General features: G+C 38.8%; 2 protein-coding genes across 3 annotated transcripts in view; one reads left to right on the plus strand and one right to left on the minus strand.

Moving 5' to 3' along the window:
- The window catches only part of PLPPR5 (phospholipid phosphatase related 5), a 196,277-nt gene extending 193,465 nt beyond the window's left edge, over positions 1 to 2,812 (minus strand). Inside the window, exons 1-2 of one of the 2 annotated variants that reach the window (XM_039718436.1) lie at positions 2,691 to 2,811; positions 2,082 to 2,144 (exon numbers count right to left, since the gene is read on the minus strand). The gene's annotated coding sequence lies outside the window, so the exon portion shown is untranslated. Of the gene's footprint in view, positions 1 to 2,081 lie in introns of both variants that reach the window. The other variant, XM_039718446.1, reaches the window with a different exon arrangement.
- Positions 1 to 25,254, plus strand: PALMD (palmdelphin). Its single transcript, XM_039718416.1, has 8 exons — positions 1 to 327; positions 5,528 to 5,608; positions 11,101 to 11,231; positions 16,455 to 16,569; positions 17,436 to 17,469; positions 17,566 to 17,676; positions 18,371 to 19,468; positions 23,635 to 25,254. The coding sequence occupies exons 1-8, from the start codon at positions 283 to 285 to the stop codon at positions 23,676 to 23,678; spliced, it is 1,659 nt and encodes a 552-aa protein (XP_039574350.1). The 5' UTR covers positions 1 to 282; the 3' UTR covers positions 23,679 to 25,254.
- Positions 25,255 to 25,879: the final 625 nt, after the last annotated feature.

The raw sequence follows: 25,879 nt of genomic DNA on the forward strand, positions 1-25,879 counted from the left end.
CTTGTGCTCCACTGTTCCAACTTGTCAGTCAACTCATGCCAGCACTCTCCCTGTCTGCCTCTTCTCCACACCCTCATTACATGTGTCTGTCTGGACTGATCTGCTCATCTGTTCGGGGACTCTTCTGACAAGTCAAAAATTCTTCCTCTTTCTGCTCTGGAATTGGATCAAACCACCTCAGCTTTTTTTTTTATTTTTTTTTTTTTTAGCCCCACCAGGAGGTTTTTTGCTTATGGTCTCATTCTGTTTGCCTTCACTACTTGTCTGTTTTTGATTTGTAGAATGGAGGAAGCTGAATTGCTGAAAGAAAGATTCCAGGCCATAACAGTAAGTACTCATGGTTATAATTCACTATTAAAAAAAAAAGGCTTAGAAGTAATATTAGTAATGAGCTGCTGTGTGTTTCCTGAATAATGATTTAGCTCAGGACAGAAAAGGAAAATACTTCATTAAGATTTTAATGCTTGAAATTGTTGCTTAATAATTCTAGTTTATAAGATATTGCTTTAAGACAGCTAAGCTGACTGTACTGATTTTATTATGGGTTGTATTGGTTGTATTGCACCTTAAAATTAAATTCAAAGCAGTGAAAGTGTGTGTGCAAATCACTACTGGACAATCTAAAACACACATTACAGAATGTTTGCCTGAAGGTCAGAAGGCATCTAGAGAATTCCAGAACAAATCAATTTTCGCATTTCACAATGTGAGATTAGAGATTTTTCATTTGTACTGTGGAATTACATACAATTCCTAAATTATTAATGATCTGTCATAAGTATTGCTGTCTGAAAAGTAAAAAAGGACAGGCTTGGATTAAGCAAATTCCTCCTGTCAGTTTTCAGAGGACAGACTCAGTGAGGTTTATGCTGGAGACATTAGAAAATATTTTCAGTTTCTCTTCCAAGGGGAAATTTGAGTGATGGTTTCTAGTGTGTAAAAGGAACAACTAAACTATTTTTAAAGTAATACAACCTGATGTTATAAAAATGGGCTGAAGCTAAATCCTCCTCTGAATTGATCTGCACCTAAATGTATTCAGTTACAAAAGACTTAAACTGATACAAAATGTGACCCTTTGAGATGAAAGGAAACCTCCGGAAGGATCACTCCCTCTCTTAGTTAATAATAAATAATGGAAACAAAGGTATTTGCCACACTCCTGACATGACAGATTAGTTGTGAAACACAACTAGCAGAATAATTGGTGAGCAGAATTAAAAAATACCTTATTGGAGTCAAAATAAATGTAAGGCATAACTGGAAATCTATGGGAATCTAACAGGTTGGGTTTTAATTCAGTTGAGTTTTAATTATGGCTCTTCATAAGAGCCAACAGGACCGTTTACTGTATTTACTTGAGACCTGACACAAGCCCACAATAAGGTAATTTGAAATGTTTTAGAGGGTTTAGAATACATTTGTTTGTTTAACTGCAATGTTGCCTGAACCAGGGTCATAACCTGGACTTTGTCTCTAGTGTATGGGCTCAAAAGATAACAGTTTTGGCACTCCAGAGAAGTCCAGGCCTCACAATGTGTTGTGTTAGGAATGGGGCAGCACTCTTGGCTGATGAGGACTCCCATATGAACATACTGAGGCTGGCATCCTCCAGCTGCAGCTTTGCTTCCAAATGAATACTGGAGCAGGGTTTTTTAAAGAAACTGGGGCAGCTTCCAGTGTCTTGCATTAGAAGAAATATGAAATAATTTTTGGGCTCTGCCTATGACTTCATTTATTACACTTAATGAGTAAAGGAGCAATGTGCTCTCTGCTTTCATCAATCCAGAGCAAGCAGTTGAAACGTGTGGAGTGTTCCAACTGCAGAAACAAAGTAGCCTGAGTAAGGGGAAGTTATCAGCCCTAACAACCTGCAGTAAGAGTTGTCCAGGGAAACAACACCCTGCAGTTACAATAGGAAGCTCCTCCATGGCTCTGGCTCAAGTAAAGTACCTGGGAGTTTCAAGTGCTAGCTACCTTCCAGATGTTTGCTGTACAGGATCTAGCAGGATAGCAAGGGGCACTCCAGCAGTCAACAACTGCACCTGCACTGAAACTTCTTGGTTTCTGTTGTTAAATACCTGTCTCCTTGACAGCAGCACAACCAGTAGGAGTTTTCAAAGTCTTCTGCAAACCTTTTCTCCCTATAGCAAAAAAAAAAAAAAAAAGAAAATATTATAATTGGTTTTGTTCATGATGTTCTTGTTATTAAATGTTTTGATGCTCCCATGGCTCTGAAAAGGAAGCCTTTTCCTTTGTTATGTAGCTACCACCTGCTGCCGGTGTATCTAGAATATAAACGTAATAAATAAAATGCCGTCATTTTGTTAGAAAGACTTTCATACCTTAAGATATGAAAGCTTTAATACTTCTAATGCTTAACAGGTTTTAATGTCTGGAAAATTACATGAAAATGAAAATACATTAGTTAAAACATTAGCTATTTCATGGAATTTGACAGTATGTGCAATTGCCAGGGGACCAAGACCACCATCTTTGGCACCACTTTAGAATAATGACACAAACTAATGGACTTGGCAGACAAGATATTTCACAAGACACTGCCCTGTGGATGCCTTTGCCTTTTTGTCAGACAGATCCAGTCTAGAACACAATTCATTTCTGTGCACAAAACTCAGGAAAGAGTCCCACATGTTTCAGCAGGAGTGAAAATTAACACCAAGTCTTACCTTGCACTGATGCACAACAGAAAGGAATGGCTGAAGATGCTGTGTCATAAAAAGCAAATCCTGCTCACATTAACATGAGCATAGTAAGAGAGGATTCAAGAACTTCTGCCAGCAACATGATCATCTGCAGGGGCAGAGCACGAGGTTTAATAGAATCATGGCTCCCTTAGCTATGCAGGAATAAACATTTATTCCTTCAGATGTACAGTCAAAGCTTCATAAAGCAAGATATGATGTGCAGAAAAAGCATAGCAGAATGCATGGTAGAAAAGTGTTCTAACAGGTTTTTATTTTGGCATACAAGGTTCAAAAAGATTCCTCATAATTCTTAGCTTCTGGAATTAGACTAAACTATATAGACATAGATAGATGTATAGAAGACATTCTATTTCAGCTGATTTAATCAGGATAACTGTATTAAATTTAATATTAACAGCTATTTAATACCTACCAGTGAAATTAAAGCATGCTAGAACACCAGAGGATACAACAAGAAAACTTTTAGAGAAAAAATATTGGACATAAAAGTAATATGGACCTCTGAAAGAAAAAAAAAAACAGGCAAAAGTTTCTTTACTAAATAGCTTCCTTATTATACAGTTAGTTTAAAATACACTAATTTATGCCTTTATACTCAGGTTTTTTCTACACAGTTGTTTATGTACAAATACTCATTTCAGACTGCCCAAACTTATTACATTACCACTGGTACAAAAAGAATACTCAAATTGACTTAAAATATTTTTTAATAGTATAAACCAAGTAAAAGTTCATTCTCTGGCTAAGAAACTTATCCAGAACTTTAGTAAAAACAAAGAGTTTTCCTTAAGAATTGTCATAATCTGTAAGCACAAGCTCTTGTCACACTGCTTATCTAATGATGGGTTATTTAAAAGCCGTTTATACCATGAGGTCAGGAATATTTCCTAAGTAAGGAAAAGTGTGAAGATCAGAGACCAGATACTCTGTCTTCAAAATCAGGTCTGGCTAAGAAAAATCCAGCATAGCAGCTTTTGGATAAAGACTCACACAAGGGGCATTGCAGAAAAAATACATATTGTAGTGATCCTAAATCTGTAACTTTGTTAATTGTATTAAAGGGCTTTGGCAAAACACAAAACCACTGCAGAGGTAAAAATAGCATATATTTTGAGGACAGAGCCCCACCTGTTCTCTTTGGAGTATTAAAAAGGCAGACTAACACCATCAAGGAAAAATTGTAAAGGGTTTATAAATAACTGCTATACTTTGCAGACTGTGAGAGATCAGTGTTTTGTTCACCTATGAAATCCCAGCACAGTACCAGTAGTGCCTGGCCAGCCTGTGTCCTGCCCTTGGTCCCCACATGGTGCTTCTTCCACTTCCTATCCTATCATATCCTTTAGAAAAGCATCCTCAGAGCCTGTGTCCCCACTGCTAATTTCTCATTTCCAGTAACAGTGCAGTGATTCAGCCAAGCACACCACGGCTCTTCCTGTTTCCAAACCCCAGATCCCAGGGAAATGGTGAACAACTCCCAGCCTTATGTCCAGCACTTCCTTACTGACTTTCTCCAGTCCTTACACACAGCTGGTTCCACAGGTGGGCTGAAAGGGCAAGGCTCTTCCTCTGCTTGTGCAGAAGTTAACCCCTTCCTAAACCATACTTGTCTGAAAACAGACTCTTTGATAAAAAGCTACCACTTTTTGGACAGAGCCAGGCTGTTCTAATTGAAAGGAAAGGATTAGCCTCCAGTCAACAAACATTTCTGCACAGGACAACAGAAGATTCCATGTATAAAGAAATAAGTACAAATATTTCTTGATTGGCATATGGCAAGGTGCCATGCCCAACAACAGAATTTTATAGCATTAAGGTTGACCAAGACAATAGCTTAATTAATACACCTTAAATTTACTTTCCTTTGGCATGACTCCTTTCCCCCTGGCTGCTGAGGACACAAGGTACTAAATCAGTGTTTGGCCTCACACAGAGGAGCCACAAGGTTACCTCATGTGACAGTGCTATCCAAAAACAGGAGAGGCTCAAGCATTGCCAGTGTTCAGACATTGTTCACCCATTTCCTTTTTTCTCTAATCTGTAATAAAATGGATTAAGGTGGCACGAGGATAGGCCAGCACTATACAAGGTTTATTCTTCTAAAGATCAGCAGCCACAAAAACAGCCTGAGCACAAGCAAAATTTTTCTTTTTAAACTGAGAAAACAACATATATGAAGTATATTACGTTCCTCTTTTCTCTTCTTTACCATTATTTGACTAACAAAATACATTTCTAAGTCTTTGTTTATTCCTGTTTATTTCAGCTATTAGCCACAGGATACATAAACTCAGTGCTGGATTCACTGACAGCCCATTTCATCTAGTGATGTATCACAGCTGCTCAGTGCAGAGCATGCAGACTCTTTCCTCTCCTAAATGATGCGTGGGCTGCCTTAGGAAATTTGGTCAGGACCCATTTTTAGTCTCACTCTGCATGTACAATTTTGCTCAACTGTACTTTCTTCCTGTTTTTGCCCCCTAGTCTTCCCAAGACTAAATAATTTTTATTTTACATCATCCTTCCTCTTTGGTCATTAACACATTTAAGTGGAGTGAGAAAGATCCTACACAGGTATAGTTTCCACCACTCTTTCTTGGAGAAAGAGTGGTGGAAACTATACCTGTGTAGGATCAAGTTATTGCTGCAAAGAATTATGCACTGCCTAAGCACCACATAAGCTTTATAATAAGGCTTTATTTGCATGGATTGATTTCACCCTACTGAACAACACTTACATAATAATTTTATTAACAAGTAATTTCTCTAAACGAAGTTTTATTGTTCTTAATTTGTAGGACAAAAGAAAACTGCAAGAAGAAATTACACAGAAACGTCTAAAAGTAGAAGAGGAAAAAATGAAACACCAACATTTAAAGGTAAGTGAAGTGTTAGATTTATGTAACTAAAGATAGCTTCAAGTCATACAGCATGAATAAAGGTTGGGGATTTTGGAATGCAAATCTTCATGCATTTAAGAGTCGTGCTTTTACTGTCAAATTTTCACAGCTTTGTAGAGTCTTGCCAGGACTCCATTTGACTTTAATAAGCATCACTCTTTGAAAAAAATTACACTGGGGAGCTAATGTTACTTGATCACTTACACAGCATAAAATGAGATCATAACCAGGAAAAACTCACAGATGAAAATTAAGCCTCACATTTCAGACTGGGTGTGTTCACTCTAGTCCCACAACAGCAATCCCACTTGGTACAGGGTGCAGCAAAATGATGAGGTCTAATTGCATTTTTTCCTATAATAAAAACACCATATTTATTTGGCTGTAGGCTTTTGTCAGCTTGTTTAATTATTATTTAGTAAAATAACGCAGTTTCTTTGTATATTAAAAAAAAGTATAAATGCTACAAACATTGTTCTCAAATATGGCCTAGTAAACTCAGGATTACAAAGTCCAAAGGTATAAGAAATCTAAAGATCCATCTCTGCAGAGAACTGAAATGGCAATGATTTCTACCCAACACCACTATTCTTAAAATGTTTATAGCAGTTTGGCAGTCCATATCATTTAGAGAGATGAGACAAAATCTATGCTCCTAGAAATATACAAGAGTTGGTATTTTACATGTTCTTTTCATTATGTGAGCAGATAAACAGTCTCAAGAAAGATATATTGAATCTAACACCAGGAGTGTGTTGTGTCTTCTCCAGCAAATGTGAGAGAGGCACATTTAAAACACTCTTCTCCAAAACAGACACTAGACCCCGAGTTTCATCCCCCCTCTTCTTTTGTGTCAAGCCAAAAAAATGAAAAGCCATGATAAACTAGTTCACTGGGCCAGGCAAGCCAACCCACAGCTATGCCCAGGTTTTATTGGAAGCGAGTTACTCCAAGGACAGGCTTGGCCCTTTATGGAACATCTTGTCTAAAAGGGAGGGGAATATCTTTTCCAAGTCCTGTAACCTTTGAGTAGCAAACATGTGACTCCTCCATCATGGGACATGGCTACATCGAGTACTAAAAGTTTTATTTCAAGTTTCCATTTCTATAAATCCAGATGACTCTTTTGCCCTTCTTTATAGAGGGATAAACTGATCTGTTGTAGACAACCAGCTAATCCTCACTACCGCTGTGTGCAGACAGAGCCCTAGGGCACTTTCCTTACAGACTTAGTACATGTTCATAGCTAAAATTAATAGGTTCAGTGGAGTTTTAAAAGTTAAGAAAGCAAAAATCAACCTCGCACTTATTCTGAAAAAATTTTATGGAGTTTTTAGAGAGGCTAAAACACTCCTGGAAAAATACTACTGAAATGGTTTTACTTTGAAGAGAACACAGGATGTGAATTCTCTGCCTGTTTTAGAGAAATCATACAGAGATCACACAGAAAAGCTTTTAAATTAAATCAGTCCTATTGCATATACAAAGCAAAACAAAGATCTGTTGAGGAAATTATTCACTTGGAAAAGAAGAATCAAACAAACATTTAAATACATACTTCAAATATGTACTTACATACACACGTATGCTGTATAAATACATAAATATCATTAGTTATCTGGAGGACACAAAATGTAGGCTTCTTTTTTAGCAGCTCAGGAATATGACAGGCACCTAATATCAAACACATTAGTGCATTAACATCTTTTGCTTTATACCCCACAAGTTTTGTCCCTTAATAACTTGCTTCAGACTAATTCAGGTATTTCAACAGAGTCAAACAACAAAAGGATCCAGTGCATGAGTTGCTTTAAAACAGATTTAGACTTCTAAAACGTTTAAACACTGCAGTAAATTTTATTAAGGGGTCATTTCCCTAGTGATTCAAGCTGATTCCACCCATTTATACACATACCAGCTGTGTGCACGGTGAAATCCAGTGCTCCATGATCTATTAACAAAACTCACACCTGTCCCCCAGGAAACTATTGCAGGTTAGTAAATCTCACTGCCAGAGATGTTCTTGTTAGATGGATAGCACTATCCTGTTCCTCATTTTGTCCTTCCTATTTATAACACTCAGCAACAGGTTTATCAAAAGGTTGTTGGTTTGGTTTGTGGTTGTTGTTTGTTATTGGAGCTTTTCTTTGTTATGATTTTGCTTGTTGCCTAAAAAAGGAAGGTTTTGCTTCCTTTTTGCAAATAGGAATCCCTGCTCTGGCTTCCCAATTACTTTGTTTGCTGCCCACAAGTAAACTTCTTATTAGAAATACACGTGAGGGATCATGACAGATCTTAGTTATTTGGTAGAAGTGGAAAAGGAACATTTATTCCCTGCATGTGCACTTCTCTCAAATGAAGTGGAGGGCATGCAAGCAAATACTCCTGTGTGGACAGGGCTTCACAGATCTGCAAAGGGTATTGGGGGCTGCTAGTGTAGGTACAGAAGAAATTTTATCCAGTATTTCTGGATGCTCTGACAACTAAACCTTCCTCCTACCTGGAGTCCTTTTCACTGAAGCAACAAGGGAAAGGACCAGACAGAAGTGTTTGAAAAGTGCAGTCAGTACTGATTTGCATGTACTTTCTAAGAGCTTTTACAGTTTAGTTTTTTAATTTTCAGGCTTCTGACATGCCTGAACACCATTAGTGCTACCTTGTAGGTGCTCGTCACACACCTCCTCCTTCCAGTAGTTAACAGTGTTGAACAACCTTCTTTCTTCTTTTTTTTTTTTCTCTTTTTTTTTTTTTGCTGAAAAAATGTGAAAATTTTTTATGCCTTCCCCAAAATGCTGTAAGGTAAACTGCCATACTCGTGGGAGAGCAAGTCCCACAAACTCAAGATACCTTTGCTTTCCAGTGAAGGATGAATCTCTCAGTGCTAGTCCAGCCTTGTTAAGGACAGTAGTGGAGTTACACCTGGAGCACACACTGCAAATTATTCACAGAATCTGCAGGATACTGTATGGAACTTTTGATATGACCATGAGCCACAAAACAAAGTGATTGCTTTCCAGCACTCTGGCCCTTCCAAGGGTTTTATCACATCACAGTGGACAAGTATCCCCTTCTCTTAACACACAGAGCCTAATGCAAAATGAAAGTGCTTTCATGTCAGTGCTGTAACACATGCACAGCCTGGTTCTGAGCTAGAGACACTTTGTCATGGAAGGAAACGTTAGACAGCAGGAAAAAACCAGTCATGCCCAAAGCAGCTGCTCCTGCACTGGCTCGTGCTGCTACTTGGATGGAGCAGTCCTGAAACTATCTTTTATTCAAAGGTTGTTTCCAAACTACACAATGTGGCATTCTTTCAAAAGTGGCTCAATAAATGAAAAAGATTATATGACCTTTAGCTGGGAGTAGCAGCAAACTGCTCTAGAAACCTGCAAAAATAACACTATTGTGTTACACTTGTATTTAGGGAGTTGGTTTTCTTGGGCCTAACCCTATAAAGACAGAAGCTTTTGTTGATTTCAACAGATGATATTGGTTTCTGAGGTCTACAGTGCCAGCCCCACTCTAAATCTTACAAGGAATTATCAATTTATTTTTGGAGACATAAGTGCTAGACTAACACTGTTCCAGCCAAGATGAAAACCTCACTTTTCTAGAGGCCCTACTTATAATTAAAAACTAAACAGCTTGATAGAAAGGGAATTAATAACTATGTGCCCTCCAGCCTGAGAATACAGTATTTTGTGCCAACACCAGGCTACCTGCATCTACCTGATAATGTAAAAATATCCTATCAAAATCTGCATTTATTTCATTAGAGCAAAAACACAACTACCAGGAAGTGCTGCAAAGTGATTCTACAGACAGAGTCAAGACTCAGAACGTCAGTTTTTATCAAGATTTCCTAGGATCCAGTGTTGAGAGAGACAGAATACTGTCCTGCAGGCAAAGGCAACTGTAAATATTGCTCTTACATCCCACAAGTAAAAAAATTAAAAGCACCACAGAGTGCCCAGACCTCTCAGCAAGCCTATTTTAGACACACTTTCTATGACATTATATGTCAAGTGGAAAATTGCTTTTGACTGCAATAAGGTCCTGCATATATATTGCTCTGCCAGTTGGGCCTCAGTAATAGCCTCATGGAAAGTACACAATTAACAGACAAGTGCAGGAAGCAACAGTTGAGGTGACTCAACACAGGATGCAGGCAGGGATTCCAACAGCCCCTGCAAGCAGCACTGAGGTTAATGCAGCAGTTCTGGGCACACTGCCTCAAGCAGCAGTAGTCAAAATTCAATGTAATCTGCATCCACATCCTGCAATTAACAAAACTGTATGGGGGGAGAAAACCAAAAGCTTAATATGGAAACTAGACAGCTCAAGGAACCTAAATTATAACTGGGACATTCATGGTTAATTAAAGACTTTATATGTGTGCTCCTTTTTGCCTCTTGAAAGAGTATGAGAGTCCCAAATCCTTCCCCAAGGCAGCAACTGCATTTATACCCCCGAGTTAAACTGAAAGGAGTAAAAAGAGTGCAAAAAAGTTGGCATGGTTTACACATTTCAGCCTGCAAATATGAACTTATCTCTAAGAATATTTTTTATTTTACCAGGAGTATTTTTGAGAGCTCTGATGACTTTCAGGTACCATCTTTCCAGTGTAAAGCAGCTGTAGGAAGCAATCAATGCATACAATGGTATTTTTCAGAATTTGAAAACTCAGCTGAGAGAGATACACTTACCTGTGCACATACATATGTCTATTTGTAAGCCACCAATGCACAGAAAGGGCTCCACAGGCACTAAGCAGGTCAGGAGCTAAATAGCTAGGCTCTGCATTGCCCCTGCAACAGCAGCTCTAAATACACAGCTGCTGAAACACTAACCAGGCACCAGCTGCCCATGCTCCACCTTTCCACTGCTCCTCTTCACCAGCTGAAATGTGGGTTCACTATCATAAGCACACAAGATCCTTTTAACTTCCAGGAGTACCATTGCATCACTAACTACCTAGAGATCTCTTACTCCCATATAACCTTATTTACAGAAACTTCTCATCTTTTACACCTCCTTCCAGAAGCTATGCAATGCCAGGACTCCAGAAATTAGGGCTATTGAAATAAAACTGTTGGGTACTCACTGGATCCTTTCAAATGAGTCTGTTGTATGTATGGTTGTACAACTGGTTTGCTTTACTGAAGACACACAAATCACTGGATCCACTTACCCATATTAATCTGTTATGGACAGCAGCTGACATAATCCACATATTTGTTGGATGAACTAATAAAATGGGACATTTTTCCTAAAGGCTTTGCTTTTAAGGCAATGTCAAAACACAAAAAATTTAGTATTTCTCTTCCAGTGGCACTCACTGTGGTCAGGTTGCCTTATACTGGCTAGATCACAATGCTGTGGATCACATCTGTGGCATCAAGACAAATACAGCAAATGGTTAAATACCCTAACTTCTAGCATTCACTTTCTTGTCTATTTTTCTCCATCAGAAAAAGGCCTTGAGAGAAAAATGGCTCTTGGATGGCTTTAGTTCTATGACTCCAAAGGAAGAAGAAGAAATGCAAAAGCAGAATCAGGAGGACCAACAACGGACTCATGAGCTGGAACAAGACATCTTCAGGTAGGGAAGAACCCCTGCCCTTGCGTCTGGGTTAAAATAGTCCCATTTTACAATCCTACCTTATTTTGTAAGAGATTAAAATATCAACAAGTGCTAAACACATGCAGAGTAAAGCAATTCTTGTCATGTTTTCTAGTCAGTCAGAATTAGAGAATACAGAATGCAATTTTCCATACTGTAAATTGTAACAAACTGCACAATAACTATATTGCAGAGTATTTGTTTCTCTAATTCCAGATATCCTTCTCATGCTGTATTTGGTAGGTGTAAGACACAATATGTGGGGCTTGCTCTAATGTAACATTTCTTGAATCAGAACTTTAAAATAACAATAAATTTTGAAAGTTCTCCAGTTTCACTAGACCCTGGCACAGCCTTTAATACCTGACTCTCACCATAACAGCACTTTAGAACAGTACAGGCTCCCCAGCCCCTTTAGTAACACTTATCCTCAGTTTCCTATGTGTTTTGTGCTCAATTTGGTCCCAGAAACCTGCTATAGCAAAGGTCTTTTTTGACCTTTCATTAGAGATGTTTCTACAAATCTCATCACCTAGTGCTTCCCTATCACACATTTAACTGCAGAGACAGTCTCATGAAAGATTCTTATTTACCATGAACATAGTTCCAGGTGCTTATTAGCTCCAGTTAGCCCTTCTCAAATACCACAGAGCTGTGTACACAGTCAGCTCCTTCCCTGGGTCCAGGCATACTGGGTGGTACTGCCCCTTAGCACCCACAGAAAAGATGAAATGTTCCTGTTCCTTTAGATTCTGGAAAGTTTCTTCATCCTTTTTCAAGGCTTCTTCCTCTATTTCAATTCAATAGCATTTTCCTCTCTACTTTTCTTCCACTGCCCTCCTACACATACTCTTGGTAAAGCTGTCACCAAGATGACCCCCTCTGGTAATCTCCCATCCTCTTCCCTCCTCACTCCATCTCGGACACAGACAATAATTCTCTTGGCTGACAGTAGCAGCCTAGTGCTACTTTGTCCTATAATTATGGTGACTTCTTGCTCCAAAGCACTTTTCTCTACAGAACATCTTTGTACACACCTCTGTAGGATTCATGGTTGCAGTGGTAGGAGGCAGACAGCAAGCCCTGAAAGCATGCCAGGAGGCTGTCATTCTGAAGGCATGAAAGAGGGGCCCATAAGACACTGTGAGTGCCAGAAAGGAACAGCATCTAGGGCTAGAGTGGGCTAAGGAGCAACAAGGAAATGGTGCTGAGCAAGCATTTCCCCATCAGACCCCTGGAAGTACAGCCCTTCTCTAAGCAGTGAGAAGAAAGACTACATTCAAAGTCCTGCTGACTGTGAGCAAAGCCTGAGCTAAGAGTTTAGGAAGGTTTATTCACGTTTTTTTGCTATAAATTAAAAATCCTACCACTCCCTAATAGAGGTTTAGCAAGGGCATCTAGAAAAACATCCACATTGCTTTCTAAATAGCATTACATCTGGTTTATACACACCCAGGCCCATTTCAAACCAGCCAGCAGTGATACAGAAACCTAGGAGTAAAGTCCACTAATAAATATAAAATATGCATCATACAGTTCTTGCACAGCGCTTTTGCTACACCACAGTTATCACCAAAGCTAACAAAAGCCTGTCTGACCTTTGACCTGCCCTGTAAATCAAACATTGCTAAACTGATCATGTAGACACAGCATACAGTAGAAATAAACTGAGAGGCTCAGTAGAATTCTTTCTCCTAAGCGTATGAGTATTAAAACTCACTTGATTTGGAGATATTCAGTTCACTCTGTTGATTATTCTGTGTGTGCTTTGTCTTCAGTTAAAGAAATTATGAATCACTTCAAAGACTCTTTGATTACCCTTAGACAAACCTTTTTTTTCTTCTGTTGAGACGATTATTGCAATTGCTGGCAAATTATTTACAGTAATGGCATGGCTCTTGCCATCACCTTCCTAAATTGGATCTCTGTTCTGAAAGATTCTTTACCTGAGTGTCAAATTGAGTGGTGTATGTCTGCTAATCAGTTCAGATTTGAGCACTTTTTTTATAGAAGAGAGAAGTTCCATTCTTTGTATCAATGACAAAACAGTGAATAGCAAGCAGCCTGAGCCACCTTGGAGACAAATGGCTGAATGCTTTTGTTACAGACAAAAAATTGTATTTACACTGTCTGTCCCATTTACCCTCTGTATATGTTGGAAGCTTCAGTGAACCCAGTGAGCACATCCTTGGTCAGAGTACAAGCTGAACGAAGAATTAAGAGTCCTATTTTCTCACTTAATCTTCAGCTAATAACACTCATTCTTGATGGAATTAGTTGCTAAACAACATATTTAAAAATGCAAAACAACTAAGGTCTATTCAATTGCTTGTAATATGATGCATGAAAGCAGACTCAAGGCTATACTGGAGAGCTGCTAAAGCATTTGACTCACCTCAAAACCTGTGAGAGCTTGCTAAACTGCCTTTTCCCCTCAGTCTAGAATTCTTCACAGTGGTATCTTCCTTTCTGCTTTTCATTCTCAAGCCATTTATTTTTCCCCAGGGTGGCAGTGATGCCAACTGCAGCAGCTCAGCTGGTGGCCAGCAGCATCCAGGCAATCTCCATAGATTTTCTTAATTCAGCTGCTACTTTGGCAGAGAAACCTTTCAATTAGTGTCTTGACTTCTAAGGATTCTTCTCTCATCCACACCTCTATACTACTTATTTCTCCCTCTCAAATAATCAGTGCTACTTGAAAAGAGGACAAATATTCAAAGGATTGCTTTAATACAGTAGCTGTGTCATACTTCCATTTCTTGCCTAAAAAATGCAGCACTGTACAAAGATAGTTTCATATAATTTCTAGAATAGTTGCTAGACCCTTTCAAGACAAACTGGGATATAACTTCATAAAAATGTGATTGACTTAGAAGTTTCTAAACATTTAAACACACGAGAAAGGTCCTGGCCTAACTTTCCAACTGCATGATGTTATAAGGGCTTCAATTTCTTTGAACTGTACAAATTCCATCTCAGAAGTTTTCTTTCCACAAATTCCAGAGTGAACACTCACAACACACTCTGTTGAGAGTATAAGTGCAAAAGAGGTACTAAGAGTCAAGATGCAATTCCCTTTACATGGCTATGAGAATTTCTTTCTAAACTCACTGAGTATTGAATTAGGTCTCTTAATTACCATACAAAGTGGGTGTTGTATGTATAATATAAACTGTAATTTGTTTCTTGATCACCCAGGTAAATATACGGTTATTTATAATTTTTTATTTATTTGGGGTTGTGTTCTCTTTTTCCCCACCTCCCTTTTTTCAAGCATCTCCAAGATTTTTTCCTCCTCTTCTTACACCTGTGTGTCTAGGGGTGCTTAGAGCCAAGACTGAAATAAATCCACAGTATAAGTTAATGATTTTTCAGCTCATTATTCTTCTGGGAGTTTTTAATGATTTTCAAATTATGAGAATATTGTGATCAAGTCTCATCTAAAAATAAACATATCAATAAAAATAAAATAAGAAGTGCAAAAAATATGGCACATGGTCATTACTTTCTTTTATAGCTGTCCAAAAATATTCATCCCCCTTGAAAAATTTTGTTAAATTCTAGCAGTGTAATCAGTACCTTTGATCAGGGTTCTAATGCCATCTTGCAGAGCTCAGGTCCAAAGTGTGAGCAGCTTTTAAATATTTTTTTTAGCTTTTTATTTTCATCCTGAAGGGGTTTTTTTCCCATGTCTGTTCTGAGGTCTGTGATACCTTTGTATATCAAAAAAGAGACGTTGTCACCAACAGATAAAAGTCCACATAGCAGCCTGTTAGTGTAGCTCCACATATCTATATACCTTTGTATATCAAAAAAGAGACGTCACCAACAGAAAAAAGTCCACATAGCAGCCTGTTAGTGTAGCTCCACATATCTGAGTTTAAACAGGGCAAGAGCCATAATGGTAATTCAGTTTCCTCAGCCACACAGAAGGAAATCAATAATGCTAATCTGTCAACCTGCATTCAGCTTTTCTAGATTGATTACTTTAAAGGGATGGCAGACTTTAATCATTCAGGGTGACTTGGTGTAATATCATGAATCCTAGCATACAGTAAAGAAGTCAAAATACAAAACCCCAACACTTCTTTCCCTCAGGGTTATAGATCAACATTTCTATAATCCTGTCTGTAACTTGGTCTCAGATCATCTAGTTGTATCTATTCTGACTGGTCTCAGTTGCAGCTGCCTTAGGTCTACAGTCATTGATTTCCAGCATGGATTTAAAAAAAATAGAAGGCAAATTTCACTCAAATATGGAAGCTTTTGAAATTTCCTTTTTTTCCCTTAAAGTAGAAGTTCTTTTTAAAAGAACCAGGAGACTAAAGTTATACAGCATAAGACATTCAGTTCAAGTCCCACTTCTAGAATACAACTCCAGATTTAACTCTGATCTTCATGGAGAATTGACTTCCCAACTACTCAGCTAATAAGGCAAATTCCCAACTAATTCCCAAATTCCCATCTAAAACCCAACAAATATGCTCTTATTCAGAAAAGAGTAATCTTGGTTAGAAAGAATAAAAAATAGGAAACAGGACACCTGCTTAAGTCATTGCCTTACTGAGAGAAAAAATTGACCAAGATACTTTACTTTAGCAGTGTGCTTTATACCCAGACAACCAGGAATAGCTTTCTCCCTCTCTGACAAAGAGATTCAAATTTTTGTCTAGGACTTTTCTGTCTAGAAGTGTTTGCCATACATGAAGAAAAGGAAAACTCTCATCAGGAAAAAAGATACTTAACCATTGTACTCAGCTTTAACAGGCAAGAAACCATACAACACAGACTTAACAGATAAGAAAGGCAGGGAAGGGAGCTGCACCATACAAACCTACAGCAAGTGTCAATAGTCCAAAAGAAATTGTTACTTCTGAGCCTCAATATTCCTTTCACATAACAATAAAGGTTTTTAAACTAAAACAGTTAACCCATCAGCCAAGTCCTAACTGGCAAAATAGTTCATGTTTAAATGTGGAAGGCTTTGTTTGTTGTTGGGTTTGGGGTTTTTTTTCTTTTTAAATGAAAATATTATTTCACACATTTTTCCCAATGTGTGTAAAACCATAAGTTGATCTCATATAAGAGCAAAAATTGTCAAGATAAGTAGAACCACCTCTACTAATGTCCATATTCCCAATGCATCAACTCCACAATGTTGTTCTCTGCCTGGTATTAAATCAAATGCAACTGTGATTGCAGACTGGAGAAGGAAATTGAGGCTCTGGAAAGACAAGAAATGGAAGTCTCAGCTAAGGAAGAAGCAATTCTGAAGAAGCTGAAGTCTGTTGAGAAAACAACAGAAGACATAATAAAGGTTAGTACTATATTATTCCAGAAATAGAATTTATTACTCAATCATCATCATACCCAGGGAAAGGGGAACTAGCTGGATCCCATGAGTGGTCATGAGCTTTTGTCTGAAGTGACAACAGTTCAAACATGAGAGGGGTCAAGATGTTACATTTCTTTAAGTGCCCACATGGCTCCATTTGCTTACTTATGGGGGTGGGGGAGCAATTCCTACCTTTACTCATCTGCAGCACGTCTCTAAAAACAGCACTGCCACTGACACCCAGCAGCTTTGCATCTCAGCCAGAGATAGACACGCCAGGAACAGACCAGGTATGGAGGCTGGTCTATTCATGCTCCTTCAGGTGATGTGCCCAGCTGAACTGCATCATGCTCTCCACCAGTCCCTGGCAGAGATTATGATGTATCTTAGTGTTATCAGCCATTAGTCTGTGTCAAAAGGTAATTTTAATATTTTTAAATCATCTTAAACCATCTCAAAAAAATACAGTGATTAAACCAAACTTCAGTTCTCCAGCTGTTCTTACATACACTCACACATTCTCTGAAGCTACACAGGGAGATCAGTAAAACTGGAAAGCCGTAAAAAAACCTTAGACGCCGACCAGGTTGGGCCACAGTGGGAGGCCAGGTCACTTCATAATATTTTTGTCCTTCCCTGTGTGACTTGGAATCATAGTGGCAAAAGACTGTAGAAATTTCGCTCTCACTTACCATGCTCCAACTGAGCACATTTCACTTTTAGCCCCTTCTCTGTATGAAGCTGTGCACACAAAAGGTTAAAACTATCAGGGAAACCAAAGCACTGTCTAGTTAACATCTTAAAAGTAACTATCACATTTATTGTTAATGGTTCTCTTTCCCACCTAGTCTGTGAAGACTGAAAAAGCTGGATTTGAAAAAGGTACGTTTAGTCAAAAGAATATTTTTTAAAAGGTTCTTGTAGAAGTAAGTTAAAACATACTAATGCTTTGTGGATCTGTGGATCTTCTTTACTCAGAGGGAGCAGACTACATATATGCCAGCATCCCTGACCTTCCCAAGTATTTCAGACCTTCTGCACTGAGAAGTACAACACATGCTGACATGGATGATGAAGAAAAGAGAAAAGGTACTGCTTATTAGTAACTCCAGAAGGTGTCAATATGTACAAAAAGCATCCTATATATTGAATCTAATACACTTTAAGCAAAGAATAGACATTACAGATATGAGACATTTGTTCTCATTTAAGCTGTGTTAGGTCATCAAAACTGAGAGGTGAGGCAGTGGTGTAAAGTATGTGCCACTGAGAATAACTTTTTTCACCACTGACACTTCTTTCCAGCACTTCATTCTCCTGCCTGTCACAACTAAGTACAGACTCCTCCCTTCATATCATTCATTTCACATTTTCTATCTGCACTTACAGCTGTTGGGTAACCAGCAGTAGTCAGGCTATTTCCCAACTACTACAAAGCCTCCTAGCCCTTCAGAGTGCCCAAGACTCTCTGGCATTGCAGCAAGTGCAGCTCTTCAGCTGCTATTGCCCAGCATAACGCCAGGGGCCAAGGTTAAATCTGGATTTCTCAGTCTATCATGTAATGAAAACTGTCTCAACAGCTGATTCTTCCTCACAGAATGAAAATACTTTTTTCCAGAGGATAAAAGGGGACATCCAAAATGAGAATTTAATATATGGGTTGTGTATGTGATGATTTCACATATTTAATAATTTATTCTGAGTTGTTCTCTATTACTGTCAGAAGTCCTATATTTCTTGCAGCTACTGCATTACCAGTTTAAGCACTTGTTTCTTTCAACAGCATTGTTTGCCATGGAAATTAAGGTTGAAAAAGACATGAAGACTGGAGAAAACACAGTGTTATCAACAATACCTGTTCCCTCAAAGGAGTTTAAAGAGACAGGAATTAAAGTCTATGATGATGGCAGGAAGTCAGTTTATGCAGTGTCCTCAAATGGGACCACAACACAGAATGGGATGGATGAACTTGCTCCTGTTGAAGTGGAAGACCTGCTACGGCAAGCAACTGAAAAAAATTCTCAGTCTCCCACAGAGTACCATGAACCTGTCTTTGCAAATAAATTCTGCAGGCCAGTTACTCCTCAGAAAGACAAATTAATCCCAGGACCAAAACTGGAAGGCACTGACAAAAGAGAGATGAATGGATTTAGCAATCATCAGTCAGGGGTCTGCTCCAAAACAGAGCCCTTTATGCAGCAAAACAAAGAGAATGGCCTTGATCTTCCAAAGGTAATACAACCAAAGTCTCCCTCTCCAGTAATTTCTCATACGGAGAAGAAAGTGCACACTAATCCTGACAACAGGACGATTCATAATGAAGAAAGAAATGCTGCACACGAAGAATTAAAACCTTACCAGAATACAAGGGAAAACCATAGTGAGACCAGGTTTTTAAATCCCTGTCATGCTAATGCAGCACCCCCCACACCTCAGGATGAGGAAGATGTTCGGTACAACATTGTGCAGGCTGTGCCTTGTTACGTGGATGAGTCCGAACCTGTCACGATGGTTTTCATGGGTTACCAGCGCGTTGACGATGACGACGCAGAAGCAAACCAGAAGCTGGCCCCGTACGATGGGGTTATCCATGCAGAACTGGTTATCATTGATGACGAGGATGAAGACGACAGCAAATCTGAGAAACCAGCATATCATCCCATAGGCCATTACAGTCAAGTTTATCAGCCACCAAACAGGAAAACCACAGAAGCCCAACAGACAAACCCTGTGAGCAGTCTGGGTTCAAGCCTGGACAAGGTACCCCACAAAAATTCCATCTCCCTGCAAGAACAAGAGGAACGCTTAAGCTCACCAACCCACCATGCTCATCTTCACAGCCAGATGTCTGGAGATGGTACAGAAGATCCCTCACTAACAGGTAACAGAAAAGGAAAAGCATGTCACTGCTGCTCGCTCATGTAGCAACTTGATTGCTCTTATCTGCTGGCAACTGTATCACTTCTTATATTGTTTGGATTGTTTCAGACTAATATGCTATTAATAATATTTTTTTGCTCTTGTTTGTTAACAAACACCAATCTATATTTTGGATCTGTTGAATTATTTTGTCTTCAGCAATGCACTAGTTACCATATCAAAATTTGAAAAATAAACTTACAGAAATTTCATTCCTGTAACCTTGAAAGATTGAAAGTGGTTCTCTTTCAAGTTCCATTAATGCTACAAAAATTAGCAGAATTAATTTTCATTTCTTGCAGGTAACTAACAGCATTGCTACTTAACAATTCCTCCTCCCTCACTGGCATGTTTTTCTGCCTGTCTGCATTCCAACTACTTCCTAGACCATCCAAGTTACTCCTTAAATAAGAAAGGCTGCTTAATAATCAGATTTACTTTGTATTTTTAAGGAATCAACATTGCCAACATTGTCTTGATAGTGTTTATGCAAGTTTTAACATTTTTCCATTAACTTGAGCTAGACATTTTTATAGCTTCTGAAAGATAATGAAACAGTTTTCATCACTAACACACCGTTAGTTCAGTAGTCCACAGAGTTATTTTTTAATAATTTTTATATTTTATTAATACATACAGTACCTATTTCTTACTATAAAGTTTTTTATTATAAAGGTTTGAAAGCAATAGCAAAATCTTCCAGAAACATAGAAAACTCTTCTTTATGATTATGTTGCACTTTAATGCATACAATTAGACTCCATTTAAGTATGCTTACAGCGCAGCAGATTGCACACTAGTCCCATTCCACTTGAAGGAAAGAACACTGGTTGAATTACAGGAAGATCAGGGGTCCTGATGCCACATTCTCTCCTCCAGAGAATTTTCAGCAAAAATGTAAGTTTAGACCCTGGCTAAAGCTGAATTGACAGCCCAGGAATTCTTTACACTACATGTAAAGCCAGGAGGGAGGATGATCTTTGGATCATGTAAGAACTTTCAACTATTTTGCACCAGTAGGCAGTGGTTGGGAAGAAATGTTCAGCAAGCAAGGCTCTCAGCTTTTAAGAGTACCAACATCATGGAATGATGCACACAAAAGCCAGAAATATTCCAGCAGTGCTGCCCATCCTTTCTGATCAATAAAGCCATTACACTTTTCCATTACCTTTGCTTTCCTCAAGCACCCATTCTGCCATCTGTGTACTTCCCTCTGCTCTTCAGCACCAAGGGCTGCTGCCAGGAGCTTTTATATCAGCAACTGGAAGCAGAAGTAGTTAGTACTGGTAAGATAAACCACTCCAGAAGCTGCTCCAGCCCATTACAGTTTGGGGATGGTCCCTTAATTCCCCCCATCACATAAATATAGGATAATGGAGAAGGGACACTCACCCACGTACCAGCAGGTTTCCACTGAAACAGGTCATTCATCCTACAGCCTGCTGAGCGGATGCTCCTGAAACTACCCTGGGAAAGAGTTGTCCAAGTAGTAAGTACAAGCTGGCAGTACCATTCAGGTGGGCCATGTACAGGCCATGAGATGTTAGCTGAGTGCCCTTATCTGTACCAACCCCCACTTATTTTTGTCTCTCAGCAGAAGCATCTGAAATTTCTACATTTTTCCCCTTCCACTCAGACACTTCACCAACAATCTGGGCTCTCTCTCTCATTTGAGATTAATAAAAAACAAATACTGACTTTCAGGAAAGGGGACTAAGCACAAACATAGCAAAGATGTTTGACAGTCCGTTCTGTAAATCTGTATTTGGTCTCAGCCATTTACTTATAACTATTCCACCAATAAGAAAATGGCCAACTGGGAAAAATGGATCCCAGCTAAATTACAAGCAGTTTGGCAATTGCCTCAAAAATTCCCCCAGTCAGCACTGCCTCCAAGTGAGTATCTTCATGCCTAGTAGAATTTGGAGCTAAGCCATACTCTTTAGCCCTCCACTTACTTACTGCCACTCCCTAGGACATTTTTGATCAGTGGAAAAAGCCAGGAAGTGACTCAATCTTTCCCAAGCAGCCCTGCAATCGTACTGAGACTCCTAAAAGAGAAACAAAACCAGGAAAGCCTCTCGCTCTAGAACAATGTAATTATACAGAGCTGTTTCTTAGAGAAATATATTGTTTTCAAAGCAGTCATTGATGCCCACCCTAACAGGTTCACCCTAAATGCCACGAGAGAAAAGGGTGGAGTCAATTATTTTTGGTAACTCATCATTCATTACTAAAATGAACAGTAAAACAGAAAAACAAATCCTCTTGGAAACTGAAGCTTTGGGAAGCACTTGCAGCATTTAAACATTAAACAAGCACTGGGGACTCTGAAACACAATGGAAAACAACGAAGCACAGGACAGACCAGCATGATGGCCCCTTATGTAATAATTTTTCTTTAGGAAAGTAATGAACCTTCAGAACAAGTTACTGAATTAGTTAGCAATGGCCAAGGACAAAGAAGCAGAGGCATTGTTCCATGTGCCAATCTATATAGAGGCAGATCAGATTAAATTAGGAGCTTTTCATGCCCACAATCTTACTAAAGATGTAGGGCATGCCTCTTTCCATATAGTAGCAATTTTCTTTCACCCACACGCTCTTTTCTTCACCAATATCTCAAAGTATGTGCCCTCAGAAAGCCAGAGATCATAGATACAGAGAAAAGGATGACAACACTTTAATTGGTACTCCCGTATTTGCATTATTAGGGCTTATTTTCTTCTTCAAATTTCAGGCAAATTGATTCAAGTGCAAATGTTTTGAAGATGCAATACTCATTAGGTAAATGAAAAGTCCTTGGGAAGGAACAAAGGCTAGACATAGTGAAATGAATAAGGAAATGCAAAGCTAAAGCTGAATAAGCAGCAAAACCTACTGACAGTGTGGAACAGGCTCTCATGGGACACGAAGGTCCAAGGCTTTTGGCAGCTAGCTAGTCTAGATGAGCTATTTTTTGCCTACCACTGGAAGCATTGCAACCTTCAAAAAACACAATGGAGACAGCTCCATTTGTGTTGAAGAAAGTAAAATACAAAAATCCTTTTTAATGAAGATTCATGCACCATCTATTCCTGTAATGTATAGAGCAAGACAAAACCAGACTATGGGCTAGAAGCAGGCATCAAACTGACTGTTCTTAAACCATGACCAGGGCTTGAATCCTTCAGAATTCCTCAGCCTGTAAAAAGTACACAGTGTCTTTGTAAGAGCTAAGGTTAACATCAGTGGCTCTATGATATAAAGTTACACTCAGATGCTTCTATGATTTGCATCAACTTCAGCATTCAAAACATAACTTGAGTTGGACACTTGCTGACATGTGTAAATCAAGTACACAGCTGCTTTGACCCCTCGTGTCCCAGCACAGAGACATATGCAGGGTGCAGGAATGAGACACTCTATTTTTGGTGACTCTTCAAACTAGCAGGTCAGAGTAATGGAGATTATTCCTGTTGCATTCTCAGATCAACAATGTGCTGGAGGGAGGCTTTTACGTATCAAACAACAGCATTATATTGCTGTTCTAAAAATAACTAACATTTAATCATTGGCCTTTTGCTGTCCCTTTCAAACTTACCCCCATTATACACAGTTACAGACAATAGCCATACTGATGTTTATACAGGTGCTGTTACTGCATCAGAAATCAGGAACATGACTAACTCCCACTCTGACTCACAGCACTGGGAAGAAAGGAAAGTTTTCTCTGAGCATCACAGAAAAGGAAAAGGTTTTCAAACAGTTACAGCTCCCACTGAGGAGTTCAGTTTAAACAAAGAGTTTGTTTAATTATTCACGTGTCCTTTTAATCTGTCAGCATCCAGTCAAGGGCAAAGCCAACTCTGTGTAATGTGTTAGTGAAGGTAACAGAGACAAAATAGAAGGTAGCTGTGCTAATTTTTAAATAGCAATTATGGAGTAATTTCTTAATATACCCACTTTATTGCAAAATTACCAGAACTAACACCTTCTACTGATTTCTTTCTATAACACTAAACAATGCTTATTCTGCTGGATTAACTACTGGAGGTATGTGTATTCTTCATTTTTCTAAATAAGGAGATTTTGCTTCAGAAATAGAAAGAAAGACTTAAAATGCAATGGCTTTGTTTATTTTTGCAGCTCTGAGGATGAGGATGGCAAAGCTGGGGAAAAAAGTCCTCTAACAGCTGTAATGACATGGAAGTAAAATTTACCACTCAAAGCAGATAAAACTAAGAAGACTTTCTTCCACATACTTTTTCTGGATCATAATGCTTGTTTTGCTATTCTGTTTCATGGGCTGTTTTGCCCTCCGCATAATGCAATGGACTTGAACAGACTTTCAGATTTGACCAACTGCCACACGCACACATATCTCATCCTGGATTTTGTTAAAATTAGTGGGAAGTTACCCAAGGCCATAAATGCAGTGTATATACAAGTATGAAGACATGTGCATACCTGTTCTCACAATCAGAAATATGCTGTTGCTGTATACACAGAGCAGATAAACACCTATCTCCATGGAACTTCATGGGACATTGTTTCACATTAAAGTGTGCCAATCTATCTGATTTTGACTGAAAATGCTGTTCCAGCATTCTTTTTGTAAAAGCATTGGTTAATAAAAAGCAAAATGTGAGAGAGGAGCAGGAAGAAATGTAAATATAAAACATGCTTACCAATTATACTACCTTGGATGAAATGTAAAGCATTCCTTTTTAAGTGATAGCAGAACAAACAAAAATAATTAAGCCAGCATATTTAAATATTTAGCCCCCTTCTAGACCTCCACAGTCCATTCACCCTTCTATGTTACATATGACAGCGTAGCCATCCTCACACCCTGCTCTTTGCCATCCCACAAACATGCTGCCCACCCACAACCTCACAGATCAATCCTATGCATAATAATATGAACAGCCTGACCTCCTGAGCATGTTTTCACCTCCCAGCCTGCTGAGAAAGCTCTGCTTTTCCAAGAAACTGGTTGCCAGACAGGCAGTGCTGTCCATCAAAAAAACCAAACAAAAACCCAACCAAAGCAAACAAACAAAAAACCCCCAACAACAGAAAAGGACTCCAACAGCCATACTGTTTAGGTTTCAGTGGGCTGGGGAGCTAAAATCAGGCAAGCCTCCCACCAGAAATGCTGAGTTGCCAGTAGCTTGTCCTGCAGCTGAATACAAAGATCTGTTACAGGTGCAGACACTGCTGGGCACGGTTCTCCAGCAAGTTTCAAGGCTCCCACCAAAAAGCAGGTTAATTCTTTCCACATGGTAGAGGAGATAAGGGCCCTAAAAGCAGGTTCAATCACACCTAGAGAAATCACATCCAAGTCACATTTTCCAGTATATAGTTCTTGGGGAGAAAAAGTGCCTCATAGCACACTACACCATTATGACTCAAATCAGTACAACAGCTTTAATTTACTAGGTCTTAGCCTCATTTGTAACACTAAACAGATAAAGCTCATGTTGTGTTATTCTGGTATAGCTGACTCTAATTATACACCAGTAAAAAAAAAAAAAATTAAAAAAAAAGCTATAATTTTTTGCTGGTATTCTTTCCAAAGCAGGAAACTGAAGTTACTACCTCATACTGGGGCACGATGGTAGTAATTGACTGATTTGTCGCCTTCAAACATTTGGTGGCTCCCAGTCTGATGTGGGTAATTATCTCCGATTTTAAGACTTGTCAGACACGGTTACCTGGAGAGTGGAATAGTAAATGAGAATAAATAAATTTTATTACAGTACACTTCCTCTATGTCTATCCTCTTGTTTATTGCTGTTTTATAGTGTTTTTTTTTCTTATGCTTCTCTTATTTGCTGGTTGTGAAAGCAGAAGGCTTCAGCCTCAACTCTTAAGAATTCACCAAAAAATGAGAGCAGGTGAGTGATACAAAGTAGTCACAAACAATTTTTTTAACAGCAGCAGAGAGCTACGGACACTCATCCTCTGCTACCCCAAAAACCTGTGTTATTAAACTTAAATAATATGGAAAAGGGAGCAAGTATCATCACAATACTAGTCAAAGTAGTTTAAAGGAAAGACTGGAAAATTGTGTGCTTCTGGAAAGTTGCAACGTTCATCATCTGAGTGCTACAGTCCCAGAGCTTTCCTGCATCCTTTATCAACAAGGACAGAAATACAAGGTGGCAAATTATCTTTCCAAATGTCAGTAGAGATACCATGCAAAATTCCAATTCATCATTAAAGCCAAGTGATTTCTAAGGCCCCACAACATGAAAGTCTCTCTGAAGCCAAGCTGAAGCTGCAGTCCTTCTAAAGTGCAGTATCCTTTGTGTGGGAAGATTGCCATAAACAGCTGGTTCAGTGATGCAGTTTTGTGGTTTACATTATGTGCAGTCACTTTTGCACA

This window comes from Passer montanus, unplaced genomic scaffold, assembly GCF_014805655.1.
Source record: "Passer montanus isolate IOZ18808 unplaced genomic scaffold, ASM1480565v1 scaffold103, whole genome shotgun sequence".
NCBI classification, from domain to species: domain Eukaryota; kingdom Metazoa; phylum Chordata; class Aves; order Passeriformes; family Passeridae; genus Passer; species Passer montanus.